This window comes from Lepidochelys kempii, chromosome 2 (assembly GCF_965140285.1).
Source record: "Lepidochelys kempii isolate rLepKem1 chromosome 2, rLepKem1.hap1, whole genome shotgun sequence".
Lineage (NCBI taxonomy): Eukaryota > Metazoa > Chordata > Testudines > Cheloniidae > Lepidochelys > Lepidochelys kempii.
In genome coordinates, this window is record NC_136381.1 from 10,081,286 (window position 1) to 10,097,893 (window position 16,608).

At 40.0% G+C, this 16,608-nt stretch overlaps 1 protein-coding gene across 8 annotated transcripts in view; it reads left to right on the top strand.

The window, feature by feature from the left end:
• The window catches only part of AGO2 (argonaute RISC catalytic component 2), a 105,854-nt gene that overhangs the window by 48,635 nt on the left and 40,611 nt on the right, over window positions 1-16,608 (top strand). For all 8 annotated transcript variants that reach the window (XR_012157065.2, XM_073330043.2, XM_073330044.2 and 5 more), the window contains 2 exons: window positions 13,425-13,561; window positions 13,717-13,851. Coding sequence is in view for 7 of the 8 variants with exons in the window: in XM_073330043.2 (XP_073186144.1) it covers window positions 13,425-13,561; window positions 13,717-13,851 (272 nt within the window). In the remaining variant the exon portion in view is untranslated. The remainder of the gene's footprint in view (window positions 1-13,424; window positions 13,562-13,716; window positions 13,852-16,608) is intronic.

The window sequence follows — 16,608 nt, forward strand, 5'->3', positions numbered from 1 at the left end:
GTAGAGGAGTTTGTCATCTAAGACAGGCTTGGTACCAAGTTTGAATACTCTTTCCCAGAATGGCAGAAAGAAAAGGAGTACTTGTGGCACCTTAGAGACTAACCAATTTATTTGAGCATAGGCTTTCGTGAGCTACAGCTCACTTCATCGGATGCATACTGTGGAAAGTGTAGATCTTTTTATACACACAAAGCATAAAAAAATACCTCCCCCCCCCCCACACACACACTCTCCTGCTGGTAATAGCTTATCTAAAGTGACCACTCTCCTTACAATGTGTATGATAATCAAGGTGGGCCATTTCCAGCACAAATCCAGGGTTTAACAAGAACGTCTTGGGGGGAGGGGTAGGAAAAAACAAGGGGAAATAGGTTATCTTGCATAATAACTTAGCCACTTCCAGTCTCTATTCAAGCCTAAGTTAATTGTATCCAATTTGCAAATGAATTCCAATTCAACAGTCTCTCGCTGGAGTCTGGATTTGAAGTGTGGAATGTTGGTGTAGAGGGCTTCTACATCCATAGTGGCCACGATGGTGGTCACTTTAGATAAGCTATTACCAGCAGGAGAGTGGGTTTGTGTGTGTGTGGGGGGGGGGGGAGAAAACCTGAATTTGTGCTAGAAATGGCCCAACTTGATTATCATACACATTATAAGGAGAGTGATCACTTTAGATAAGCTATTACCAGCAGGAGAGTGGGGTGGGGGGAGGTATTTTTTTCATGCTTTGTGTGTATAAAAAGATCTTCTACACTTTCCACAGTATGCATCCGATGATGTGAGCTGTAGCTCACGAAAGCTTATGCTCAAATAAATTGGTTAGTCTCTAAGGTGCCACAAGTACTCCGTTTCTTTTTGCGAATACAGACTAACACAGCTGTTACTCTGAAACCTGTCAGAATGTCAGAAATGCTGTTGAGAAGAGTTCTAAGCCTGCTGCGGAACAACACTTGATACCGGTAACATGCAAACACCAAAACTGCTCAGCTACCTACAGTACTGATGAAATCTGAGCCGACTTACTTTCATGCCAAGCGCTTGGTACTAACTGCATTGGGACCAAAGCCGTCTTCCACAGGTTCTCACTTGCTCCCATTTTTGATACCATTGGTACCACAAGAATTAAGGTACCCCAAGGAGAGTATTTTAGATAAAAATTTTGGACTAGCCTATAGCAACACTTTCTGGTGAATACTGTAAAAGTCGGGGTTTGCCATTAAAGCCCCAAATTCTCCAACCCTTTGGGCAGAAATTATGGCTACCAGAAAGGCTGTCTCATTTATGAATCCAATAAAGAACACCTAGCTAGAGTCTCAAAAGGATGTTTCAAAGGGTTGGAGAATTTGGGGCTTTAATGGCAAACCCCGACTTTTACAGTATTCACCAGAGAGAAAGTGTTGCTATAGGCTCGTCCAAAATTTTTATCTAAAATGCTCTCAGAATTTCATATTAATCAAACCATTAATGTCCTGGTTTTTTTCCTGAGAACCGCAATAGGCTAGTCAAGAAGCCATATTCCATAGATGTCAGGAGGGTATTAGCCTTTTACCTAGATAGAAAGAAACAAACCATTTAGAAAATCTCCCAGACCATTGGTATCTCTTGCAGACAGAAAGAAGTGTTCAGTAAATTTGAAACAGAGTTTTTATCTAAGTGGATCTCCAGTTGTAGTAAGATCTGATGTTCAGTCCCCTTTGAGTGATCGCACATTCCACACAAGCACTATATACTTCTATAGCATTACTTAAGGATATGCCGGTTGCAGATGTCTGTAGAGTGGCACCTTGGTCCTCTGTTCATACTTCTTGTAATCATTAAGCCTTGGTGCTGTTTGCTCTGTAACCACATAAAAATGTTTGCTCTAAAATGTAGACCCTCCCCCAGTCAGGAAGGAAGCATTGCCAAGTGTGAAATACTAGTTTACCCCAAGAGATGTCGTCTCCTTTCCAATAAAAGGCCGATAGACACCAGACAAGCCATTGTGGAATATCAGTGGACAGACAATTTGTTGTTTGCTCCCTCCATACCCAAGTAGAGGAGATGTACAGAAAGATTTGTCCCATCAGCTTGAGCTCTGGCGGAAGGGAATAAAAATCCCCATCAAGAAGAAGTGGTTATCCCTGTGCTGTGTGGACTTCAAGGAGGGGGAAAGACTTCTAAGCATAAGTGAGGGATCCCCAGCTGTGTAGCTTGGGTTAGCTCTAAAGGACCTATGGAACTTGCACATTACAACAGCTATTACTTTTTGAAACCTAAGACGATAACTCGTTTGTTTGTATGTTTACCTGCTTTAATCTTGTAAATAACTCCTCATTTCTTTTCTTAGTCAATAAATCTTTAGATCATTTATTATAGGATTGGCTTCAAGCGTTGTTTTTGGTGAGAGATCTCAGATACAACTGACCTGGAGTAAATGACTGGTTCTTTGGGATAACCTGAATATTGTTGTGATTTTTTTGGTCTAAGGGACCATCTGTCACAAAGGCAGGTTTGCTTGGGTGGCAAGATAGATCAGAGGACCTAGGGGACTGTCCAGGACTCCATGTTAAGGTAGTTAAAGTGCTTTAGGAGTTTACACTTGATACTTTATTTGTGAATTCTACGCTTAGATTTCACCATCAGTTTGGGGTTTGTGGTGGTGTTTGTAATAGTCTGCCCTGAGGCTGGTACTCATGTTCATGTTCCACTTCAGACAGCATGACAAGTGAAATGAATGGCTCTTTTGGTGAGTGGAGAATTGAAGAAGAGGTGAAGGCAACGAAACTAGAGCTAAGGGGTTGGATGGGTCATCAGCCTGGAAAATGAAGTCACTGAGGATGAGTGTGGGATAGTGTGAAGACAGGAAGAGAGAGAGTTAAGAGACTAAATCAGAGAGGATGACTACTTATGGATGATTATCAGCAAACAGTTTATTTTAGTTATCTTCATGGGCCTTTTTCAAATTTTAATCTAATTTACTTAAATGTTTTTATCACCTAGGATTTATTTAAATAACCTGTTTCTTTGTGTTGACATTTGCTAATGAATAAAATGGCAGCTCTAAGGCCAGATTCTGATCTCCGTTACACTGGTGTAAATTCAGAGTAAGCTATTTGATTTTCAAAAAGGAAATTGCAAACAGAGATCAGGAATGAGCTACTATCTTTAATTTATGTGACCGAAGGAATTCTTTAGGTGCTCAAATAAACAGATACTTAAATTACAAAAGCAGCAGAATAGCAGTTTTTCCTGACCTGAGCCCTTCAGTATAGGCCTGCAGGAGGGAACCGGAAGGACCTAAATAACCCTGTCAGTGAAAATATGGAAATTGGAATCTTGTACCCAAATTCTATGTGACTTTTTTTTAAAACGCCAAAGACTAATTTTTCTGAGCAATGACATTTACTTGATTTAGTAAAAATATCGGCGTCGAAAATACAGATGCTAATTGGGACACTGATATGTGTGAATATTTTATGGCTGCTATTCAAAACTAGAATAGAAACCAAAACTGATTAGGAAGCAGGGAATAACATTTATTAGAATGGCTGAACTTTGCAGTTTTAAAGCCCTAAGTAATCAAATGTAGAAAAAATCTACATTTGATTACTTAGCTCTTTAAAACTGAAAAGTTCAGCCATATGTATATATAAAGAATAACAAAAGATACATAAACATAATCTTCTCATAATATATTAACCACTTGCTGCCTAATCTTAGCTATGGTTGAAACGTTTAATTATATATAATATGAATGGTTACAATATAAATAAATTACTTGTATTACACAATTTATAAACACATTTTGCGTAGAAAAATCCAGCTAGTTAAGGAAAAATTATTAAGATAAGGTAATAGAAGCAAAATCCAGAGCAGGGGATAGAGACAGAAGGGGAAGGAACTGAGCTGAGAGGAGCAGGAGGTGGTGGGGAGTGTGTTTAATAGGATCCTTCAGATACTTCCAGAAAAGCATCCAATATCACTGAGAATTTTTCAAGGGTATTTCTGTTACGGAATACAATTCTTTCCATGGTGGCCAAGCTTACAATATCTATGCTCTGGTCTTCAATTGTTGGTCGCTTTTTGGATTTCCAATTAGTGCTCTGGTTAGCCCAAGTTTTTCAGATTTATTGAGCTTCCCATTAACATCCATTAGCTGTTAAATTACATATTTAGCTTGTAACACAATTTTATCTGATAAGAGAAAATTAACTGCAATTCAGTTCTGCCCAAAACCTACGAGTATAGGAGCCTTCCCACAGCATATGGGTTAAGTTAGTACCCGCTGAATCACAGTGCCAGCATTTGACTGACTTAGTGGCACCTGTTTTGAATAGTCGGAGAGAGGTACACTGCATCCTCCATATGATTTTCTGCTGGATTAATTTTAAATTGAGGTCCAAAGAGCAGTTGAGAGCACTGGCTAAAATTTGTTTCCATCGGTTAGCAGAAAATAATTGGCCTAGTTCCTCTTCGCATTTCTTTTTTAGGGAATCTGTGTTTAGTTCAGATTTGCTGGTCAAGTATGAATATAGTGTTGCCATAGGTCTTGGTAATCTGGGTATTCTTTGGAGAAATGCAAGTTCAGGTGGGTCAGGAGAAGCAAAAGAATCGTGGCCAAACAGATGGGAGACGGCACGTTTAAGTTGGATATATTGCCACTGCTTCTTACTCTCTAGATTGAACCTTTTCTTTTAATTTTATAAAAGGAAGGAAAGTATTGTTTTCAATAAATTGACTGATGGTCAAAATCCTTTTTCTAATCCAGTCTGGCTAAATGATGGAGTTGCCTGCTATACAGAGTTTCGAGTTACCCCAGATAGAGGCCTTGGTATGCAGAAAGGATGGGTTTTAAATTTAGTAGACCTACTGTGCCAAGTATTTGTGGCTGCCACAATAGTTGGTAATTGTTCTGGAGGGAATTGGTAGTAATCCGAGTGCAGTGCATTGGAAAGGGGTAAAGGGCAGAGCCCTGCGTGGATACAAAATCCAATCCAAGATCAGCGAACACAGTCCACGGATATCCTCATCCACAGATTTGTGGGGCTCTAAACCTAAAATTTCTGCATCCATATGTGATCTGCAAACATGATCCACGGATATGAAGTGGATATCTGCAGATTTTCAGGGCTTTAGTAAAGGGGCAACCAATTCTGCGTCCAGCTGGAGCCCATCTGGGGCTCCAAAGCACAAGGGAATGAGCCACAGTGCTGCTTGGCTAAGAATTATTGGCTGATAAAGTTTAAAGTTGGGAGATCTAAAACTACTTGTTTTGATAGGGAGCTGTAATCTTTGTAAGGAGATTCTGGGTTTTTTACCAGAACATCAGAAGAAGGACCTGAACATGTTAGCAATTTTAGTAAAATAAAGTGGATATGGACAGGGAGGAAATTCAGAATAAAAAAGATTCTGGGAAGGACATTCATTTTAATTGTTTGTTTTTTCCCCAGAGGAAGAAAGGTAGTGCTTGCCATTTATTTAAATCATTTGCTAACAGCATGATTAATGGGTCTGAGTTAACCTTGACTGTTTTTAATTTCCTTCAGGAACAGGATGCCAAGATATTGGAAGTTTGTTGCCATCTAAATGTCCCTATAGGAGAGCCACTTCTTACTAAATCCCATGAGATTTTTGTTGCTTTCAATTTATCCCAAATTATTTTGTAGCCAGAGGATTTACCAAAGTTATGTATTGTTTGTAGAATAGATTGATCCAGATTTTTAATAAATAGGAGGATGACGTCTGTGTATACAAGAATTTTTGTCTCCAGAGACCCTGACTCAATCTCTTGAATTACCCTGGTGTTCCCCAATTAGTACTGCAAGTTGTTCTAATGCTAGATTGAACAGGAGGGGGGGGAGGGGCATCCCTGTCTAATTCCTCAAAACGGATCAAAGGAGGGGGATATTGTGCTGTTAGTTAGGATATGAGAGTTAGGATTGGAATATAACAGCTTTATCCATGAAATAAAGGATTTCTCCACCCAAATTTATCCAGGGTACCAAACAATTATTGCTGTCATAGACTTTCTCTGCATTGAGTGAAATGATTCCATGGGAATTTCTAGAATGTTGATGGAATGCCATAACATTAATCAACTGCTGTGTTTTCTGAACCATGCCTTTTTTTAAAAAATCCCACCTGATTAGGATGAACCATATCACTCATTACCTTTTCAAGCCTCATAGCCAAAATTTTTGAAAATATTTTTATATCCGTATTTATTAAAGAGATGGGTCTATAACTGTTAGATTTTTGCACATCCTTACCCAGTTTTAGTAGTACAGTAATTAGGGCTTCCCTCATAGTAGGAGGTAAGCTATCTTTCTTCAAGACATCTTTCTTTGTAAATGCATAATATCTTAGGGGACATAATTTCTTTGAAACTTTGATAGAATTCTATCGATAAGCCATCAGGGCTGGGGGTCTTTCCTGGACTCCTTTCCTCCATGGCCTTGATTATTTCCTCTGAATACAAGGGAGAGGCTACTCTGGCCTGTTGCTCTGCTGGGATTTGTGAGAGGTTAAGAGTTCTAATGAAATTATTCAGTTCTTCTGGGTCAGGTGGTGAATCATTATTTTAAAGAATGTGGTAACATTTCAAAAAATGATCACTGATCTCTTTTTGATCAGTAGTAAACTGCCTTGTTCTGATTTGAGTGATACTATTCAGAACCTCTCACTTTTAATCTATATGCAATAATTTTCCCTGCTCTCTCCCCTGACTCCCTGTATGTAAGTTTGAGTCTAAAAAGAGAAAATTCAGTTTTTTGCTAAAGTTAGTCTAGTTACTTCAGACCAAAGGTGGATTAATTTTTTAAGATTTTCTTAGGAGGGGTAATTTGTGCATTCTAAATCCATAGCTTTAAATTCACTTAATTTCAGGAGTTCAGCCTGGCTACCTCTCTTTCTACCTGATGGGTAGGAAATGATCATGCCCCTAATAATAGCTTTTAGTGTATCCCACAGGGTGGAATGGGGGTGTCTCTGGTCTCATTAGTATAGAAGAAAAATCAAATTTTTTGACATGGTTCTGAAAAATTGTATCTTATAAAAGATGCAGACTCTCTTTTGAAAGTCCAGACTGTCTTGGGAGGAAAAAATTGTCGTATCACTGGTCCATGATCAAAGATCATGATAGACTCGATTTCATTATTAAGTATAGATTCCACCAGACTGGTAGAAATCAGGAAGAAATCTGTGCATGAATACGTGGGGAGGAGAAAAAAGTAAAATCCTTCACTGTAGAGCTGTGCAAGTGCCATACATCTTTTAATCCCAATTCTTTCACAAAGTCTTTTATAATGTTTCTAGCATGTGATTGTGTATGCTTGGGCCAGCCTGACTTATCTAAAAGAGGGTCCAGTGCCTCATTAAAATATCCTGCAATGACGATTGATTCTTTTGGGATAAAAAAAATTTATATTGGAATTGGAAAAGCTTCAGAAAAGGGCAACAAAAATGATTAGGGGTATGGAACAGCTTCCATATGAGAAAAGATTAATAAGACTGGGACTTTTCAATTTGCAAAAGAAACAGCTAAGTGGGGATATGACTGAGGTCTATAAAATCATGACTGGTGTGGAAAAAGTAAATAAGGAAGTGTTATTTACTCCTACTCATAACACAAGAACTAGGGATCACCAAATGAAATTAATAGGCAACAGGTTTAAAACAAACAAAAGGAAGTATTTTTTCACACAGCACACAGTCAGTCTGTGGAACTCTTTGCCAGAGGATGTTGTGAAGGCCAAGACTGTAACAGTTAAAAAAAAGAACTAGATAAGTTCATGGAGGATAGGTCCATCAATGGCTATTAGCCAGGACGGGCATGGATGTTTTCCAGAAGCTGGGAATGGGCAACAGAGGATTGATGATTCAACACTTGATGATTACTTGTTCTGTTCATTCCCTCTGAAGCACCTGGCATAGGACACTGGGCTAGATGGACCTTTGGTCTGACCCAGTATGGCCTTTCTTATGTTTTTATTAATTTTTGGAAAAAAAAAATCAAAAACCTTGGATAGTCTTTATTAGGTCCATATATATTAATTAGGATATATAGAGAGTTAGAAATCTTAGCCTTCACCAGCAAAAATCTACCTTCCTCATATTTACTTACATCTAAAATTTGTAAATTGAGTTTTTTGTGAGACAACATTGCTGCACCTTGGGCTGCAGAGAAATAGTTAAACGTCCCTCCTAAATTTCTCTGCATCCAAGCCGTTAAGGTGGGTTCACTGTGAGAAGATAACTGCTTTCAGTGTTTTAGATGAATGATCATTCTTTTTCTTTTTATTGGGTGATTTATCCCTTTGATGTTCCAAGAAACAAGATTTATAACATTAGCCATAAGGAGTGTGTAGCTCAAATATTTCTTTATCGGGCACCTGAATAGTGTCATTGCTTGGGCCATTGTTAGTTTCATATCTAGGAAAAGTATATCTGAGTTCCCTAAGGGGACATGAGGGGGAGGCAAAAGGGTAAACTGAAGACCAGGAAAGCTAAAAAGATAGGTATAATATGGGAAATGGACAGAAAAATAAATTAAGTGATCAAAGTTGACCAAGGATCACTTAAAATATATAATTCTTATTCAAAAGAAATTGGACCTAAGTCCAGGAGGTTTGCAAGGGGGTGACCTCTTCACTCACTTCCCCAGCCTCTCTAAAACACCCAACTAGGGTTTAACAGGATTCCCTTTAGCCTTATAAAGAAGAAATACTCTCATCTCAAGGGAGGTCCTGGTTTCTGCACTGTTCACCATCATCCAAAGCTGGGGGTGTGTGTGTGCAGAGGAGAAGGCTAGCATCTAAACTTAAGAACAAGACTATAGTAAATATATAAGAAAGTTATGCAAATTGTTTAAATAACCTTATTCTAACATAACTGGATCATCTGCAGATAAGGGTTCATTAGCAGAACAGTTCTGCCTAAATTTTGCCCCTTAGAGCCTTGTCCACATTGGAATATAGGGGGAATGTCATTGCCCTATAGTGTTATCAGCAATATAAATCAACACAATATTTATTACAGCTCATTTAACAAAAATAAAAACTAAACAGAAGAACAAACTAATATTACTGAAAAAACAACTGACTGTCTCATACTAACACTTTCTCAGTAATTTAAGTGAATCATAACCAGCAAAATAATTGGATAAGATTTTAGGAGATCAGATTTCTTGACAGTTGGGGAAATTAAACAATTCAGCATTAAACTGAAATCTTCATTACATTTTTTAGATCTGGTATCTCTTATAAGTGTAAATTTAAGGCAAATGGATTGAATATTTCCAGATTTACTATAAACCCAGAATCTAGGAAATGAGATGGGGATGAAACGAAGTAAAATCATTAGGGGAGAAGGAGAGGATTTAAAATAGAGAGGAGGGAAGGGGTCAGAAAAGGTACCACTGCAGATATAGAAAACGATCACACTGCTCTGTTGAGCCTTGCTGATCCACAGATATAAGGAGTCCCCAGGTCCACTGAAGCAATTTTCTTGGAGTTAAGATTTCAAAGGTGGGTATGCTACCTGTGCACTGGAATCATGAGGTACACAGGGGTAGATGAGGCAAAGCAGGCTGTCCATGTTGTAACACTGCCTGCCAACAGCGGCAGCCAGAGCCAATAGCAGCTTCCTGGGTCTGGATGGAGGGTCAGGAGAGTCAAAATTCAGTCAGAGATGAGAGCCTTCTCCCCACCAACTCGCTCCCCAGTTTGCTTCCCCTGCTAGTGAAACTGTGGAAGTCCGGAGAAATAAAACTAAAGGGAAGGGAGGAGAGGAAGTGGTGGATTTGCCCTGTGCAGTTTGTTGTTAGACTGAGAAGTGAATTCCCACATTGCAGTGACAAATCTGGTAGAGTTGTTTTAATGCATCCTGTCTGTATCTTTGAGAAGTCTTTTGCTGTTATGAGCTTGGATACCTTTCAGCTTCTTCTGCTGTCATGAAGCGAATCATCTTACCTTCCTTTTTAACTTTGAAAGTATCAGGGAAGGAAATTAAGTAGTCCACACCTACCCTTTGGCTAGGGCTCTTGACCTATTGATTTTAGCCTTCTTTTCTACAATGTCCTTGGTATAATCCAGGAAAATCATCAGTCTGTGTTGTTTCTGTGTTAGATTATTAAGTTCATGGGCTTTTCTAAGAATTAGTTCCTTAATATTGTATTTTTAAAATCTTAAAATTATGGCCAGAGGCTTCGCATTTGGAGAGGGTTTGCTGCAAGGGAGTAATGGATTCTCAATATCTAAGTTCTGATCAGGGGGCAGAGGTAAAAGTGCTGTCAGCATGGCGGATAAAATTCAACAGTCCTGCCTTTTTCCAGCCCGTATCTGGGAGTCCCACATCTCTCACATTAAGAAAAGGAGTACTTGTTTCTCCTTGATCTTCCCTTGAGATCATTAACCATCTCCTGAAGTGCTTTAATAAAAAGAAAAGGAGTACTCTCTTTCTTTTTATGGATACTGACTAACACGGCTGCTACTCTGAAACCTGAAGTGCTTTCAATAGTTCTTTCCTGTTGGTCTGCAGTTATATTCATAGTAATCACTGTGTCTTCTAGTGAGGCGATTCTGTTCTCAGCTTCCTCTAGTTTAGATGCCAAACCTTGTAAATAGTTTGAAATATACTTATAATATTTTCGATCTCAGTTGTCTTCAGATATTTTTCTCAAGAATGTCTAGTCATTTGAGATGTGTGTTAACCAGTCCATAATTTCATCTAGTCTCAGAGGGGCAGCCTGTCCCTGGTCAGGCTGAAAGAGGGTTGTCTGACAACTTCTGTTTTTTGGGATTTTTGTGGAGAGTCTGGAGATGAAGCAGCATTCACAAGAGTATTAAATTGAAAGACAAGAGTTGTAAAATAATATCTGATAAAAATTAGATGGGGAGGGGGGAATGGTTAAATTGCTGATGGTTGGGATTTTAGGAGGGAGGGAAAGGAGCTGTAAAGCTATGCAGCCATCATCCCCCTAATGGCTCCTGGCAGTCAATCAGATGTAGATTTAAAAACCACCTGAAGATCCTATTTTGATATTCATCACATCTCATGAAGTGAGCTGTAGCTCACGAAAGCTTATATTCAAATAAATTGGTTAGTCTCTAAGGTGCCACTAGTACTCCTTTTCTTTTTGCGAATATAGACTAACAGGGCTGCTACTCTGAAACCAATTAAATCTCTGTAAATCATGTGATAATCAGGGTCCAGACACCCCAAAGGGAGGATGGGGGGTTGAACCCCAAAGAATAAGCAGTTGAATCAACTGACTGTACACAGTGTTATTGTGCTATCAAAATATGTTGTTGAGTAAGATCTTTTATGAAAGCTTGAATGTTCTAAACTTAATTATGTGATTTCTATACAAGCTATGATTATGAGATTATGCGGTTGTGTGTATAGAGAACTGTGCTCATAAACTTCAGCTCCACCTTATAGCAGGACAATGAACAATCAGACAGAGAGAGAGACACCTCCCAAGACACAAAACCAGACTTAGGTAACAATCCATTGTGCAACCCAAGAAAAGACAAAGATGGGCTGTTAAAGTTATTAGAAACACATTTGGGGAAATCCCCAGTTGTCTCACTTTAAATATCTATGGTGATTTGAAGGGAAAAAAAACTGCAAATCCTTTGAAGTGGAAGGGTTTTCAAGTGAAAGGCATCCAGAAACCGAGCAACAGCCTCTGGGCAGAAACCTGCCAAGGAAATGGGGAATCCCCACTATAGTTAGGGATAGGCAGGAAAACTGTTCAAGGGCAATGGGTAACTTGTATTAGAAAAGTTTCAGAGTAGCAGCCGTGTTATCTATATTCGCAAAAAGAAAAGGAGTACTTGCGGCACCTTAGAGACTAACCAATTTATTTGAGCATAAGGTTTCGTGAGCTACAGCTCACTTCATCGGATGCGTCTGATGAAGTGAGCTGTAGCTCACAAAACCTTATGCTCAAATAAATTGGTTAGTCTCTAAGGTGCCGCAAGTACTCCTTTTCTTTTTGTATTAGAAAAGGGATTTTATCTAAATGGAAGTGTAAAGCCTGAGGCTGCTTCTTTCTTTCTTTCTGAAACGTTTATATATTAGCTCCTCCTTACTATTTCATCTTTGTGTCTGTGGTTTTTCTGTTAAATAAACATTTTGATTATTTTCACATGAAGCAGGTGTCTGTTGTGCAAACTTTGGGGAGTGTGTGTGTGCGCCAAAGTGAACTGATAACTGGGTGGGAGCAGGTTTCACTCCTGAAGAGGTGATGATGAACCAGAGGGAAACAATCCAAGTGTCTGGTACTTAAGAACTTGGGGAGGATGGATTTGGGGAGACTTAAGACTGGAAGGGATGTTGGTGTCATCCTGCGAGGAGTGACTAGGCTGGTGAGAACCAGGGTGAGACATTCTGCTTGTGGGTTTGATACTGGTGTCAAGGATCTTAGCCATAGCAGCGCAGCATGAAGACATTCCACCATTCAAGGCAAGCAGTGATAGAATCCCTTACTGGTCTGTGTGATCCCCAAAATGTAACAGGTCGCGTTATATGTTAAAAGTGCAAGTATCATTGCCAAATCCTGACATTAAGGGGGAAAACTCACTTTCACGAAAGCTCATGCTCAAATAAATTGGTTAGTCTCTAAGGTGCCACAAGTACTCCTTTTCTTTTCACTTTCGTTAGTTTGTCACAACACGCAAAATTCCCTCCCTTGCATAATTACATTCATACCTCTTTTCATGGGATAATGGAAAAGATTAACCTGATCTTTGTTAGACTCTGATTTCGTATTGTGCTGAGATACCAATCTGATTGACACCTTAAAAATATCTCAGCTGGACCTCACTCAGACCAAGCTTCCATTGGTTTCACTGGAAGTTTTCTTGAGCAAGGACTTCAAGATTTGACCCATTACTACATATTTTAGAAAGGAAACAAAGTGATAAATCCATAGTTTCTCTTTTATGGTGGTCATGCATTTATACTATGAAAAATAATGATTATTTAGAAAATATTAAGTGGGGTCAATTGTTATACTGCAAGATTTAAATAAAAATTGTTTAGGTTTTTTCCCTTACTGAATTGTGGCTGCACTGGCATACTGAACTATGTTAAAGTTCTTTGGCTTATATTTTCTGTAAGGTCAACAGTTAACAGTATAACATATAAAACATGAAGAATAGCAAATCTCTTAAAATGATTCATTAAAAGTTAAAAGATACATAGACTTAGTCCTGACATTGTAAATTGTGTGTGTGTGTGTGTGGGTAGGGTTTTTATTTGATGTGTGTACACACACACACGTACACACACACACACACACACACACACACAAACTTGAAGCATTGAAAGGAATGTAAATTATTTTTGTATTTGTTGCAGCTTTATTAATATAGGATTTTTTCCTATTTTAATTATAAGATCTGATTCAGTAGTTAATGGGTTTATTTTCTTGATTGCAGGTATACTCCTGTTGGCCGTTCTTTTTTTACTGCATCTGAAGGGTGCTCAAACCCTCTGGGTGGTGGCAGAGAAGTTTGGTTTGGGTTCCATCAATCAGTCAGACCTTCACTCTGGAAAATGATGCTTAATATTGATGGTATGTACTGTGCTGCTCTCCATTTGTGTTCCATCCTGTTCATTTGAAATGATTCAAATTAATCCCATTTGCTGGACTTCTCAAGAATTTCTTCAGAGCTGTAAAGTCTCCAGTAATGTAATTAATTGCACAGGTGTGTTTCTCTTTGTCTGCAGTGTCTGCAACAGCATTTTATAAGGCACAGCCAGTAATTGAGTTTGTATGTGAAGTTTTGGATTTCAAGAGTATTGAAGAGCAACAGAAACCTCTCACAGATTCCCAAAGGGTAAAGTTTACCAAAGAAATAAAAGGTATGAATTACATAATTGGAGCAAAACTTCTTAATTCTTTGTGATGTGAACTTCCAAGTGCCAAGGTAAGTTTGGGTGCCAGGGGGAGATTTATTTCTGATAGAAATTGACAGACGTAGAATCCTATATGTATGCTTTTGAACAGAGATTGGATAACAAAAGTGTCTTATTCTAAGCAGAAGCATCTTATAACTCAGGCCTTGTCTACACTACACAGTTTTGTCGGCAAAAGGTAGCTTTTGTCAACAAAACAGTGGAGGTGTACACACTACAATGCTCCTCCCACTGACTAAATTCTCCTGCTTTGCTGACAAAATAAAACCACCTCAATGGGAGGTGTAGAGCTTTTTGTGACAAAGTTAGATCGACAAAGTGTCAGTGTAGACACTGCGTTTGTTATGTTGCCGTAACTGGCCTACAGAAGGTATCCCACAGTGCCCGCTGTAACTGCTCTGCTCTCTGTTTTGAACTCCGCTGCCTTGCATCCAGCTAAACAGACATTCACCCCACCCCTTTCAAAGCCCCAAAAAGTTTTTGAAATTCCTTAGTGTGGAGAGCTACTGCCCAGCTGAGCAGGCTGGCTCTGAGCAGCAAAAGCACTCCTGCCTGGACTACAGGGGAGGGGGTAAATCTCTTTGGTCTTTGGGGAGAGGAGGCTGTGGGAGAACTCGGAGGGAATCGTGGAATCAAAACACTAACATGGAATTCTGCTCTTATCTGCACTAGGCACACTGCGGCAGGCAGGCAAGGTGGGATGCTGCTGGGAGTGGGAGGGGGGGGGGGGGAAAGAGACTCATGCTGTGCAGAGCCAGGGAGGGAGGTGGAGGCTGAGGCTGATGTTCAGGTGTCCCCTTCTCTTGCTGGTGTACCAATCTCCGCTGAGCTGAGGGGGGGCCAGGGGACACCAGCTGTCTGCCTCAGGATTGGTTGCTTCTGGCTGCTGTCTTAATGTAGAGAAGAGACAGCATGCTGACACACTCACTCTCCCCCAACACTCTGTGTGTGTGTGTATGTCTCTCTCTCTCTTCTCCCCTGCCCTGCCCCGCCACATACTTCTGTGGGCTTCTTGTGTTAGTGTTCAGCAGTGTCAGTTTTGTCATATTACTGAGAGCTGATTTAAAATGTGTTACTTTTTGGGCACACATAGCAATCATTACAAGGTTCATAGCACGGTGCAAAAAACCATGTCAGGTTCAGCACATTACAACAACACACAGTACTGTGGCTCAGTGTTAATATGTTCCTTCAAGCATCCCCCAGCTGAATAATCCCATCCCCCTTTTCCCCCCCTTGGGCTCCTCTTCTATAGCCTTCTGTTCATAATGCACAGCACAATACTGAACAGCAGTGCAGGATCCATGCTGACAGTGATGGTTGAGTGGCAGGTTACCAGGACAGTTGAAAAGCATCTGGCAATCCAGTAGGATGCCCATGGAACAATGGGATTGAGAAACCTTCATCTTGTGATGCTGTACCTGCCCCCGTGAGCCATTGCAACCTCCCCAAAGCACTCTGTGGCCGATTGCACAGTGGGCTAGCTACCCACAATACTCTGCTGTCTGTGTCAATGCAAGAACCGCTATTGTGGATGCGCTCCACCGACACAAGCATAGTGTGGACATGCAACAGTGGTTTAATTACAGCAGTGGCTATATGCGTAACTTGCATCGATAAAATTCTGTAGTGTAGATAAGGCCTAAAGCTATGGCTAAGCTAGAGAATTTACAGCAGTGCAGCTGCACCCATGCAGCTCTTTACTGTAGCTGTTCCAAACCGACAGGAGAGAGTTCTCCTGTCAGCTTAATTACTCCAGCCCCTACAAGCGGCGGTAGCTATGTCGGCAGAAGAAGCTGACAGTGCTGTCCACACCAACGCTTAAATCAGCATAAGTTGTCACTCAGGGGTGTGAATTAGCCACACACCCCTGAGTGACATAACTTATGTTGACTTAAGCTATAGTGTAGCCATAACCTAAAATATTTAACAAGACTTTAAGAATTGCAGCAGTCAGGTCTATACTTCAGTCCTCAACCATCCTGTTTTTCCTCCTACTGTAGGAGTGTGTGCCCATATTTATCCTTAATATAATTTTAGTGAAGTCAATGAGAACTTGTCTACAGACAACATTGCATGAGTTTTTAACTAAAATGTGTGCTTTTAAACTGATTTACTTAAACCAGTGCAAAAAGCTTTATGGGCACTCTCTTCTTTTGGTTTAAACCAGGCTTATTTGGTTTAGCAAAAGTTAATTAGGAACAGATTAAAGCTACATTGAAATGAGAATCCACACAGGGGTTTACTCCAGTTCAGCTAAACTAATTGGACTAAACCAGTTTAATGCAATGCAAGTTTGTGTGTAAACAGGGCCTCTTCTGGTATGCCTGCTGACATTCTTTGATTTTTCAAGCAGCACTGCTTCATGTCCCTGGTGTAGCTCTTCTGCCCCGTGCAGTCTTTTCATAGATGTCTGTTTCTTTGGCTGGATCAGAGCTGTGCCTGCACAGACTCTTCCCCCGCTCCCACCGACCAATAAGATCCACCACCTCCTGTGTACTCCAGGCTGGAGCGTGTTTGAGATGTTGAGTCACCAGAAGCTCTCCACATGGTCAAACAGAAAATAGGAATTGCCCAGGAGGCCAATTCAGTTGCCTTACACAATGGTGTGCCTATACTACCTCTCTGACGACCCATCAGCATTGAGTTAAGCACTGTGCCTCTCATAGAGGTGGAGTAATTAAGTTGACGTTGCGGGTGAGT